Raw genomic sequence first — 12,359 nt, 5'->3', positions numbered from 1 at the left:
GTTATAGTTTGTAGGCAAGTCGGTGAGATAGAGCGAGCGCGTTCAGAGTTGTATGAGGCCTCGAAGCCCGTCTGTTGTCTGCTAAAATCCACGTTATACCTGACTACCTATAGTTACCTAACTGGCAGATATTTGTATAGCTAAAGGATGCGCTGGCGGAATTAAGTACTGGTTTCAATTAGTTCTGCGAAGCGACTACTCTTGGCTCTTAGCAAGTCAATTGGCTTTCCAAACTCTATTAGATTCCCCGTGTCGAAGACTGCGACGTAATTAAAGTCCATCAGGATGGATAAGCGATGCGCAATCATAATGATCGTGTGGTCGCGAAATTCTTCGCGGATGATCCGTTGAATCTGTGCGTCTATGTCTTGATCTAGACTATGAGCTATAGCCGTCAGCATAATCCGTGCGGACAGGTCAAACATGGCTATAACGCGATAAATAGAAAGAAGCCGTCTACGAACCTGCTCGTCGGCTCATCGAGAATTAGAATCTTGCCTTCCTTTAGCATGGATCGCGCTATGCAGAACAATTGACGCTGCCCGTGTGAAAAATCATCGTCGTTGAGCGGCATGTTAAGAATCGTCGTATCTTTATTACCAAAGGCGGCATCATCACTTTGTGTAGTCGTAGCTTTGTGCTATAGCGCACTCCAGAGACTAACCTTTTGTAAGGCCGCTATTATGGAAGTATCACCCGCTCTTGCCAAGGGATCTGCATTTAGCCGCACTGTTCTAGGAAATAGAAAGGGGTCTTGCGTGAGATAGATGAGACGCTCACGGACGATAGAGGGCTTGACTATGGATATATCGATATCATTAATAGATATGCGCCCTGAAGACAACTCGAGTATACGTAGGAGTACGAGAACGGACGAGCTCTTTCCACTGGTGTGATTTTGGCTGTTAACAGAGGTGCGAAAACATTTTCGGAGAATTGATTTAGAGTATGGCTTACCTGCCCGTTCTACCCACAATTCCGAGTCTTTGACCTCCCTTGATGGAGAAGCTCACATCCTTGAGCACAAGTAGAGCACCTACTCTGTCGCTCCGATATCTTGTAAGTCGTAGCAATCGGGGACTCAAACTCAGCAGCAGCGTCCTCGGTCGGCGTGTTGGTGCAGAAGTCCTTAATCCGAGCAATAGCGCCAAGAGAAGTCTCGAGCAGTGTCCATTGCTGGACAAGATTCGTCAGTGATAAGGACAGAGACATGAGGTTGACCAAAGCAAGACCCAAAAACCCGGCGTTAAGCCTCGAGCGCAGCGCAATGGCCAGGCCCTTGACAATAACTGCTAGAGCAGCAACGATGAGGTCCAACACGAATACCAGCCATCTTTGCACACAGAGGAGCAGGTAGTAAGGCTTCTGTGCGGCCAACCACTATCATCAGCTTGCAATCTCTGGCGATCACCAGCGTCACATCCTTGACCACCTGAGGTGTTGAGGTAGACCACCCAAAGCTGGCTTGGGCCAGACGGACGCGGGCTGCGTCAGCACTGGCGTTCAACCACTGATGTTGCAGGTTCTCATTGTGCCTCAATTGCAGCGGCACACCTGTCCTGCCGCCAATAGACGTCACTCCCAACCGTGCGTCCGTAAGCGACTCCTGGATAAGGAACTCCTGAACCCTGCTAAAGCATCGTAGTGCGGCCCAGCCCACTGGTATTCCCCATACTAAGGTAGCTAGTGGGACTGATAGAAGATTCAGCGCTGCGAGTGATGTGATTGCCTGTGAAACTTGCATTCCTTGGGAGCCCTGCAGCTTTGCCACGATCGCGTAGGTCATGAAGATCGCGAGCGTAGATACAATCTGTGGTAGATTGACTAGAGGAAATTAGTATCAGAGCAGGCCTTCCTTAAATCCGGGCGATCGTCATACCTAGTGCGATATTGAGGCATTGAAATTTTCTGTACCGTCGAGAGATATCTAGTTCATCATCTCGCATCTTCTGTGCGTGATCGCGCATCATCACAGACAACCCAAGCATCTTGATGCCTTTGATGGAATTGAGCACCACGGATGTGAAGTTGATGCGGTGCTGTATTGCTTCAAGCCACCGTCTCTGTAGTCCGCTGATGCCGCTGGCCAGCTACGTTGACAATCCGAAGGAAACTAATGGCGATAGTCAGTCGATGGACCGGTGGCTCTGCGACTTCCCAGCAATCAGCTGCTTACCTAAGGCGACGAAGATTGGAGCAACGCAAACAGCGCCTAGCTGCGTGTAAAGGAGGTAGACGGCAATTGCTGTTTGCAAAACACTGGAAACCAGGTTCACCAGAAACAGATGGAACGTCTCCGCGATCCTTTGCACATCGGTGCTAACCAGCGATATCATCGCGGACTCTCTGACACTGCATACAGGCAGCACTATCATCCTGGCATAAATGAGTAAGATCAATTGCCCACGCATGCTCGCCATCATGCGAAATGTCAGCTGTGTCGCCCAGCCTGTGGCGATCTGTAGTACACCAATATTGTAAGCATGGAGGAGGTGAGAGTGTGATTCGACGACTTACAGCCAGACCAACATAGACAAGCGCAAATCCACCGAGCAGCCCGTAGCCCTCACCCATCGGACGAGTATCGACGGTCTGAACGTAGTTGACAGCGTCCTGGATAAGATATGTCTGGCCAAAGCTGAGGCCCACGAGCAATAACTTGGGTATGGTGATGATTAGCAATTGACTCCAGAGGCTTCGCACACATGCATATGCCGAAGCATGATTTCTCGACTGGTTTGCTACAGTGGCTTAGTAGAGGAAAATATAAGACCCCAATGATGATGGCGGGCTGCGTACCGGTATCCCACGTCCGCCGTATATCAGCTGCCACACGCTCTGAGCCGAGCCTTTCGTGAACAAGTGGCAGTTTGTCTTGGGTTAGCACATCGTGTGAGCCGTGGCGCAATAGTGGATTCAACCACCAGAATGATGCACGACTCAAAAGTCCGCTGGTGCCCTCCCGTGAGAATGAGTAGCCTAAGCTGGCAAAATTGCATCTTTTATCCCATGCTTCAAACACAAGCATTGTCGCTGTGATGGCTACTGAAACTGTCAAAAGCCCAGCCGAGGCAACGTGATTGTGAAAGAGCCATTGTGTCCGTGCGCGGACTATGTCAAAAAGAAGCGTGACAATTAAGAAGCTTGTAATAAGGAATGATGGCCGGATGGATCTGGTATGCTCAAGGTGGGAGATGACAAGAAGACCTAATCCTGCTGCTAAAGCGAGTACTGCAGCAGGAATCGAGACTCTTGTCTGGAGCTGGGGATAAAGTGCAACATCAACAAGCACAGCCAACTGCAGTAGCGAGTATAGGAAGACTGCAATCTATGCCGAGATTTGGATATCAGCTGCTGTAGAACGGAGTAGGAAACATACCAGTTTGCTCGAATGTATGGCATTTCGTGGAAGCAGACGGGGCTGGCGCGCCAAGTTTAGCACTCGGAATGGGAGAAGTATGAGCAGCACAGACGCTGGGGCTACTATCAGGAAACTCTCCTCAAACAGAACTATCAATGGTCGTGATCAGTACGTAAAGTGCGGGGGAAGCCAGACTATCCACAATGAGGCTTACCAGTAAAATCAAACCCCCCACGACAATTCGAAGTACTTATTCCCGGACCAATGGTATCGTCACCACAGGATGCAGGCTGGAGCGAAAGCCATTGTCTCGAGAACTGACACCCCGATGGAAAGTACTTTGCGGCGGGGTTGGCTCTTGAGATTCAAATCACCTGGGCAAGCAGTAGACACAAGAATTCGCGCACTGTTAACTGCAAGTTGTGCGATGGTGCATATGATTCGGCTCCTTGATTGGCCATTTTTATTGTGCTAGGTCCCCTTGCAATAGTTACAAACAATGCGGCCAGGTACCGGGCCGATCATATTACAATCATATCATGGGCCGAAATTACGATTAGTGCAGGATGCATGGAACCAATGCACGGGAACCAATGTACAGCCAACACTGCGCGAATTCTTGTGTCCACGGCTTGCTGGGGACACATAGGTGGATCCTTGAACCACGATTGGTCACCTTGTTGGCCCTTATATTGGAGTACTCTCCTCAAATCCCTGCTCATTATATCATCCTCCTCATCGGGTGTTATTACCCCTTATCTATTCCTTTGTTCTACTGTGGCTTGATACGGAGTATTGTCCCGTTACGGATGCACTGTAGCTGCAGTACCCATTAACCACTGCGCAAAAACTTCAAACTTCGAACGCAACCGTGTAGCAGTGGCCAGATGCATATTTCAGCGTCTTTTTGTAGGGATGTTACCATGAGGCAAGTAATAAACGTGTTGATTTCCAAGAAGTTAAGCAGTAGAGAGGCTATTGGTTCATGTCTGGGCTTTGTTGTTCGGTATCTGTCTGGCTCCTTGCAGCTATTACTAAAGGCGAATGAACGAAAGAAAGAAAGAAGGAAAGAGAAAGAGAATGCCAAGGAAGGGGGGAAATTATTAGCTCCACGTTAGCTGTTAACGTAGTACACCTGTTCCGCTCATGAATACAGAAACCTGATATGACCTGTGAATCACTATACTTAATGTAATGTTGACCCCACGGCCCCACTTGTGGCGGGCCGACGCGTTTTCTTGACTTCCGTTGTGGAGTAATGCAAACCAGATCATCTTCCCCTTAGTGAAGCTGCCTTATTGGAGTGGCTCTAGGATGCTGTGCTCCCTTGCCCACCGGATTAGCTAGCCTGCCCAGAATTGTATCGGTTCTTGTGTCTGAGGAGTTGCTTATATAGTGCTTAGCTCACCTAAATGCATCTTGGCTTCCTCTTCAGTTGTGTTCATTCGCAGATGATATGGTGGATAGTACTCTGGATGGAGGGACTAGCGGATCTCGTTAAGACAACGCATCGAGTGGAAGATATCCAAAAGAACCACGTAATGGCCTTCATCTCCCGGTATTTCCATTGTAGGCATATCCAATTTATCAGCCTGCCATTTCGGAATTCGCGAAGGCAGATCGTAGGTTTGCCTCTAGTAATCATCAAGCTGCGGGGACGGATCTCCCATGAAATGAGTGGTCTCCTTGAAGGCATTTGGGAACACGACCGTATAGTACGCATGGATGCATAGTAGTGGAAACATCAAAGTATTGATATCAGTCAGGGCTTACGATTGGCCGTTGATGTCTCGGCCCCACTAAAAGATCAGGTATCCAAGGTGTCACGGAAGGAACGTGAGTGGAGACACATGTGCCAACGTGGGGCATCTTGATTTAGGCAGCATGCCCCGGACATATTTTTCTATGTATTTAGCTAAGATTCAGTGGGGAGCTTTCCCGAACTCCTCGTGCTTGATTACAGTTAAACATAAGCTTTGCCTTTCCATTTTTGTTGCTAGATTGTGATAGGGCTGTGCAGATCCCGGTGTTTCACATTATGGAAAGATAAAAGGCGGCTTCGTAACCTATAACCCATGGAGCTCTTCTTCCTCCAAGTATAATAAACCACCACTTCTTCCTCTACCTTTGGCCCCTCTTCTTTCTGCGCCTTCTCATATAAGCACAACGCTCGAATTGCGCTTTGCACGGTCAGAAACGTCAACCTCGGGCTAAGAAACAACCCTCATCTAACACACAAATAGACTTGCCTCGATCGATCTGGTCTCCCCGTGGACTCGAACAAAGTCAACCATGAGCTCACATGACGAACAGCGTCCACTTCTGGAATCCTCGGATCTGAGCGGACCACGTGCTCCGCCACATCAGCATAATGATTCAACCCGCCGAGCATTCCTTACCGCGGTTCTTTGCGCTTTGATTATATTCGTCTATTCGCTGGGATCCGCAACTATGCTCACTCCTATGTCCAAGATCTTCGAGGACATAATCTGCCACAACCACGCGAGGCGGCAACCGCAAGCCCACCATGCCCTGGGAGAAGACCGCTGCAAGGCTCCGGATGTGCAGTCCGAGCTAGCCAGTCTCCAAGCCTGGTCAGCTACGCTGGAGTACATCCCTGGATTGCTGGTCGCTGTACCCTATGGAACAATCGCTGATAGGTTTGGCCATAAGCTGGTACTGAGTCTATCGTCGACCGGTGTCATGCTACAGATGCTGGCCCAAATCATCATCTGTATGTCCCTCACCCTTTGCCCTAATCCTGTGTCAAATGCAGATGTTTAATCATCCGAAGGTGCTTTTCCCGATACCTTGCCGCTCCAGCTCATATGGGTCACTCCCGTCCTCGGCTTGATCGGTGGGGGTACAGCGGTGTTGATTTCAATGATATATGCTGTGGCCAACGACAACATACCTGACTCCCAACGGTGAGGAACTCATGATTTCCCTGCGCCTAATAGGTATCGAGGCTCACATTGAGCCACCCAGATCGACTGCTTTCTTTTATATCGGCGCATCGGCTCAACTCGGCCAGCTACTATCGAGCCCGATAGCGTATATCACGATGCGTCGCGACGTCTGGCTTCCTGTGTGCTTAGGTTTCGGGCTCTTCGTCCTTGCCACAACGTTGTGCATGCTTATCCCGAGCAATGCGCCCGAGCTAGTGAGGCAATCGCAACGCAGCGTTAGCCCTAGCGCCTGTAATGCCGAATCAATTCATAGATCGAGTAGCTGGGCTCGCAATTTGATCATCAAGTCTGGCGCTGCGCTGAAATGGATAGCATACGACAACCGACCCGTAGGATATATGCTTACAAGTCTTCTCGTGACAGTGACGGCAAAATACGCAGCGGCTTTAGAGCTTCAGTACATTACGAAGCGATACGACTGGTCATGGGAAGAGGTGAGTATAGTGAGAAATCCATCCGGCATATCCCTAATTGGTGTATATAGGCCGGCCTGGTCGTCTCTGCTCGACCTATTACGAGTCTGCTCCTTCTCACTATCGTTCTACCGGCACTCGGTAGTATGCTCCTGCAAAGAGGGTTCACACCTCTGTCGAAAGATCTCTCGATGGCACGCCTAAGCGTATTTATCTTTGGCATAGGCTCCCTGCTTCTTGGTCTGGCCGAAACACGCGTTCTGGCGTCGGTAGGGATTATACTAATGGCATGTGGTGCTGGGTTTTCTGTGCTTGCCCGCAGCATCATCTCATCGCTGGTCGCAAAGGAGCGTGTCGGCTTGCTATATACCGTTATCAGTGTAATCGAAAGTATAGGCTCAATCGCTGCGGGACCGCTCTTATTACAATTCTTTAATCTCGGACTTTTCTGGGGGGGCGTATGGATCGGACTACCGTTTATAATAGCAGCGATATTATATATAGTAGCATTATTTATTCTTAGCTTTGTATAAATCTCTATTAATAAATAAATAATTGACATATTTTAACGTATATATATATCGACTTAATTATAATACCGAGCTAGCCCCATCCCTGGAACGCAGAGGTTCTGATAGGTTGTTTGGCCGGAAGTGGTCTCGTCCGAGGCTTATCCCTGAACGAATTGAGGCGCTAGCGCTTACGCTGTAGCCACCAGTGGACTAATGGACTGGTGGTCTGATGGGCTGGTGCACTTCAACATCTAGACAGCTTCAATTTCAATTCACCTTGGGCTTAGAAAGTGATCAAACATAATGCAAAGCACGTAGCAAGTTTCTTAATGCGTTTATCCCTTAGAAGGCTTGTAACTTTCATTATATAAATCCCAAAGAAGGGAAGTATTTATGCGAAAGCCATAAGCTGAGTACTAGAGAACACTGATTTACTTCTTCCTGTGAAAATGGCGTGCGAAGAGGCTTAAGCGGCTTGTACATGATTACAAGTCCAACTATAAAGCGTTAGCCTATACTATCCTTTGGCAAACTGCTCTTTCTTATATGGCTATAGCAGTTCTTAGGAACACAGAAGTTCTAACCTGACGCCTGTGACTACTGCTTTGTATCTACGAGTGCTACACGCGTTGTCGAACTTTTGTACCTCAGAGGCCATTGGCCATGGTATTCCCATCATTACAATGCGTGACAGCGATATAGCGAGTCCCGAGCGCGCAAGCTTAAGGGTGGTTTGAATGAACGTGGGCTGAATCCTCTACATGGAGTGGTTCGGGCAACTTTTATGGGCGATCTAGTTATGCCTGCGAGTAACCCCGAAGGTGCAAAATGGAGACGTTGGCTAAGGAATTTGATGACAAGCCGTTCTTAGAAGCATAATGATACATATAAAACGCTGTATGAGGTGCATCAGAAACAAATTATGGGGGGGTGAGGAGGCTGAGCTGGCTTACTTACGCGGGCGCTAGTAGACGAACATGATACTCACTTTAGAGGATGTACAAGGTAAGAACACATTTCGCAACGGTCATTTTGTGCGCATTACATCTAGGTCACATTGACTTTTATTTGACTAAACAGTTCTCAAGTTGTTACATTGAGGCAATCCATAAGGCCTGAGCATGGCTCAAAGACTTGCAATTGATGTCTAAGAGCAACCACACCCTCCTATATCACTCCTAGGCCATCAAACTGGCAAATTGCTTGTTTGAAGAAATGAATACGTTAGAGAATGGCGGTTTTACTACCTAATGCCAGTATCTTTGTCTCTGTGCATTGCAATTTCATGGACGGCGAGCGCAAACATATTGAAGACTAGTTGGTGTTTTCGTCCCGGCCTCAAATCGAGAGGGTATTGGCATGAACAACAGACATCAGGGCACTGCCGACGTTATCAAGGTTCAATACAGGCCTGATGTCTCCTTGATATGAGTCCTAGATTGAAGGGAAGGCTGATCCGTTAAAGCCGATTATTAATCTACTGATCCAATCAACAAAAGGAACCGCAAAAACTATACGTACTTGGAATTATGTGACGAATCATTTAGTTAGGTAGGCTCTATTTAGATGTTCTATCCAAGAGTAGACACTAGCGAAATCCCGAGGGAAGTATATGACCATTAACGGCAGCTGGATTTATCCTTTCACCGTCCCTTCAGCCAACTTAATTATAATAAGTGTATTGGCTCGATGGCAAGGTGATGTCATCTTTTCCCAGTTTACCACTCTTTCTATACCCACCAACTAAAACGATTTGGGTGAGGTCAGCCCCGTCCATATTAGCAAGAAGGCGAGCTATATCCAAGTGACCATAACGAAGAACTATATGAGAAGGGCCTGACGCCCTTCATCTTAGTGCAGAACATTCGTGTTGGACCTGCTCTCTAAGACCAGTATCTTGTTAAGTTTGTATCGCTGAGCTGGTAGAAGACTAGTTGCAGTGATAACTGACTGACCCCCTTTTTGAATTTGGCAACCAACATCCAGAATATGGCAGGATTGAAAATCTTGTCGCCAAGCGGTAGATGTTTCTCTGTCCAGATTGCGGTATTCGAGGTGCGTTTCCAGCTCTTCCTGTGCCAGCAGATATTCCACCATCTCAACATAGTTTTTATAAACAGTTTTGTTAATCAATTGATGTAGCGGTCTACCGTATAGAGAGCCATTGTTCCATCTCTGGTTGTAAGTCAATTGATGTCGTAGGTGTCCGTGATTTCGTGCTAAAGTCAAAAGGCGCCGGACCATTGGGAAATTGTTGCATCGGGCAGCAATACAAAAGAGTTCATTGCCTCATTGATCTTCAACCATCTCGTGGAATATTTAGCAAACAAGGTCAAAGACATTGGCCCAGCCCTGTCTTTCCTTGCTTCCCGTGGCCCAATGTCTCAAAACTCCCTCGAAAGAATTGGAATTTTCGCAGTTGTAAGGCAGAATCCCGTGCAAAAAAGAGTCGACAAATCCAAAAAATTTCCAAAGTAGGACAACACAAGAAGCTGCTCAGCAGCTTTTCGAAACGTATCTTCGAGGTAGATGTGCTTCACAATTTTCGGATTTTGCAGGCATGTTGTAGAGTATCGCGTCCGATGTAGACAGGGAGCTGACGACCAGGGCATTGAACAACCCGCCATCAGAGTCCCATTGTCCTTTGAGAGTACAATTGGGGCAACAATTTTGTCTTATCCAATTATCTAATCGCTTTAAGCCTTTCTGACCTATTGTCTCAAGGCCAGAACGAATTATGCATTAATCACAGCAAATGCACACCCCTGATATGTGAATCCTGCATGAATAACCGTGTGCCTTCAATATTATTAATCAGAACCGCAGCGGTGTGTATCCAACTCTATGTTGTAAATGCTCTCGCTATTTTTCGTTTCGTAATCTATGATTTGCGTCATATAATGCAACTTGAAGACACAACTCGCCTGCTGTCAGACATCGCTGGAACTTGACATCTGGTTGGAGTGGTCTTAAGATGCTGATCGATACTTCGTTTGAATAAACACTAGGAATTTTCCGAGTTAATCGCAGGGTCATTATGGCCTGGTGATGATACGTACCTTAAGAAGCAAGTTTGTGGCGTGAAATTCACGTCATGTCGCAAATGGCTTGGAAGATCCCTTTTCCAAACTTGCATGTCATTGTACAACTGTCGTCTCTTGTCGAGATTTTTATTCTCTGCAATGTCTAGAGACTCGACGTTTCAAGTCATGGCCTCATAGAGTTTGAGAGACAAATCGCAAGTCGCATTCAGAGTGCCAGTAACAAAGGGAGGAGAGTTGTCGTTAGTATTGTGTGTGTCGCCGAAAATATCCAGATTCTTCTCAACTGCATTGCATGTGCTCTCGGAGTTAAAGAATCGCTCCACATAAGGTGGTGGAAGCAAGGACTTCTGCAGATATAGATATGCTACTAAACTAGAGTCTGACATTAGCTATGCTGTTGCGAATCTTCTGTTAGCCTCGGTACACACCTTTCAAAGCAGACCATACCCCATAGGGCCTTTGACAAAACTCTTTTTGCAGCGAGGTGACGGCTGTGTTTGTTGGTTTCAGAACTCTGTCAAACTGCAGTCTACGAAGCATTCTACAGCACATGTACCGGTACATCTATAAGTAGTCAGCGTCTTTACACTGCTTTAAGTAAGATGAGGACGAAATGGATTAATAATTCTTGACTCTCAAGCCGCGCAAAGATGTCAAAGCCATATGAAAAGCGGGGGTTGACATACCATACCCGCCCTATCCATACCTTGTTATGCCGTGAAAGAGAACATTAATGCCAAGCCTTGCACTGTCGGCAGTGACGCGCGACCATTCTCAAGGTCTAGTAACTTTTTGGCCTCATCACGAAACTTGCTACCAAGATCTCCACCCTTTATGAACTTGAACATGTCGGCGCGTCTGGAAGTAGTCTGTGACACGAACGAGCCGAGGTTGTTGGCTACTAGAGCAGCCATCTAAACGTACACATCTTGAGGCACAGATGGCGTTTACAAGGAATCACGAGCAATACTTCGCCGTTCCAGGACTGCCATTGCGCATGTCGTCCAAGAATGCATCGCGATCGATAAAGGGTAAAAGAAAAGCATCGTCCCATGCGAAGAAAGATGAGATCAAACCCGACACAATGTCGTCACCAGCCACTAATGTCCACGGTTGAGCTTGGATCTTGAAGTAAATGTCTTCCAAGGTATGCACATCAATGGCCAGAAGTCGCGCGTCTAACGCTATTAGATTGAGGCCGCTGGTGGGTTGTTCAACAGCAGCTTCGCGTCCGTAACAGATTGGAGTACAGCAATCGGATCGTTAGTCGTGCGCAGACGCTTGAATATCTCGTGCGCATTGTGCTCAGGTCGTGTGCAGAGAAGCCCAAGTGCCTCTCGCAGTTGGTTGTTCTCAACTTCCAGGTTGGAGATATCCATTTCCAGAACAGCCAGACCATCTCCCTTGGAATAGCTGCACTCGATGCCTCTATGACTGCAAGTAACGCACATCGGCTCAACGCCGTTACATCTGGTCTTTCGTTTACGGCAGTTCAGACACGCGACAGCAACCGCTTTGCGCTTAGCGATCAGCGTTGCAAGCGCTGGACGCCTCTCCGAGGTATCGATATTATCTGATTCCCAAATTTTGGCTGGCAACACTGGTCTGAGTTGCTTGTTCATGGTCGTTCAGCTCGTCCATCGGGACATCCGTCCGGGGCTTAGGACACCGGACACACCAGACCTTGATCTGTCACCAGTTGGGTTTTTTTGGGGCAGGGTTGGAATCGATACGGTACTCGAAGTAGAAAATCAAATTTACAGTCTGATATCGTCGTTCGCTAGCGATTTGAGTGATCTAGGTATGTTTCTGCGATAGAGATCGTTCGATTGATCTTGTTAAAGTTAGTGGCTTAAATGAACCATCGGATATTCTATTCGCACTTCCCCGATGAAATCAGTAGGCTCGGAGTTTCAGTGTAAGATCTCAGATATGGCGTCGATTGGTCCAGAACTATTGGCGGCGTAAGCAAGCTGCTTACTGGAAGCATTGTGTCTGGATTGCCACTGGTATTTGCACTAAACTTCTGTGCTTGTCATATAACCATTAGAAAGAAGCCC

At 47.5% G+C, this 12,359-nt stretch overlaps 5 protein-coding genes across 5 annotated transcripts; 2 read left to right on the top strand and 3 right to left on the bottom strand.

Moving 5' to 3' along the window:
* Positions 1–1,246: 1,246 nt before the first annotated feature.
* BKA67DRAFT_525378 (ABC transporter type 1, transmembrane domain-containing protein) lies at positions 1,247–3,645 on the bottom strand (the record flags this gene model as incomplete). The annotated part of the gene is made up of 7 exons (XM_046098658.1): positions 1,247–1,824; positions 1,880–2,082; positions 2,155–2,459; positions 2,518–2,741; positions 2,800–3,328; positions 3,380–3,510; positions 3,576–3,645. Coding segments are annotated over 7 exons (2,040 nt in total), but the record flags the coding sequence as incomplete, so codon positions are not given.
* A 1,085-nt stretch (positions 3,646–4,730) lies between these two features.
* Positions 4,731–5,153, top strand: BKA67DRAFT_416563 (uncharacterized protein). Its single transcript, XM_046096788.1, has one exon. It carries the CDS (start codon positions 4,774–4,776, stop codon positions 5,092–5,094), a length of 321 nt encoding a protein of 106 aa, XP_045953304.1. The 5' UTR covers positions 4,731–4,773; the 3' UTR covers positions 5,095–5,153.
* A 170-nt stretch (positions 5,154–5,323) lies between these two features.
* BKA67DRAFT_580582 (major facilitator superfamily domain-containing protein) lies at positions 5,324–7,306 on the top strand. Its single transcript, XM_046103868.1, has 4 exons — positions 5,324–6,095; positions 6,156–6,288; positions 6,350–6,764; positions 6,815–7,306. The coding sequence occupies exons 1-4, from the start codon at positions 5,654–5,656 to the stop codon at positions 7,274–7,276; spliced, it is 1,452 nt and encodes a 483-aa protein (XP_045953303.1). The 5' UTR covers positions 5,324–5,653; the 3' UTR covers positions 7,277–7,306.
* A 3,151-nt stretch (positions 7,307–10,457) lies between these two features.
* On the bottom strand, positions 10,458–11,003 carry BKA67DRAFT_540275 (uncharacterized protein; the record flags this gene model as incomplete). The annotated part of the gene is made up of 3 exons (XM_046100753.1): positions 10,458–10,663; positions 10,728–10,863; positions 10,986–11,003. 3 exons carry the CDS (start codon positions 11,001–11,003, stop codon positions 10,458–10,460), a joined length of 360 nt encoding a protein of 119 aa, XP_045953302.1.
* Positions 11,004–11,477: 474 nt separating this feature from the next.
* On the bottom strand, positions 11,478–11,883 carry BKA67DRAFT_580578 (uncharacterized protein). The gene has a single exon (XM_046103867.1). It carries the CDS (start codon positions 11,748–11,750, stop codon positions 11,487–11,489), a length of 264 nt encoding a protein of 87 aa, XP_045953301.1. The 5' UTR covers positions 11,751–11,883; the 3' UTR covers positions 11,478–11,486.
* Between the last annotated feature and the right edge of the window lie 476 nt (positions 11,884–12,359).

The sequence above is a fragment of the Truncatella angustata genome (assembly GCF_020726525.1).
Source record: "Truncatella angustata strain MPI-SDFR-AT-0073 chromosome Unknown BKA67scaffold_9, whole genome shotgun sequence".
NCBI classification, from domain to species: domain Eukaryota; kingdom Fungi; phylum Ascomycota; class Sordariomycetes; order Amphisphaeriales; family Sporocadaceae; genus Truncatella; species Truncatella angustata.
This window is presented reverse-complemented; position numbering and strand designations above follow the sequence as displayed.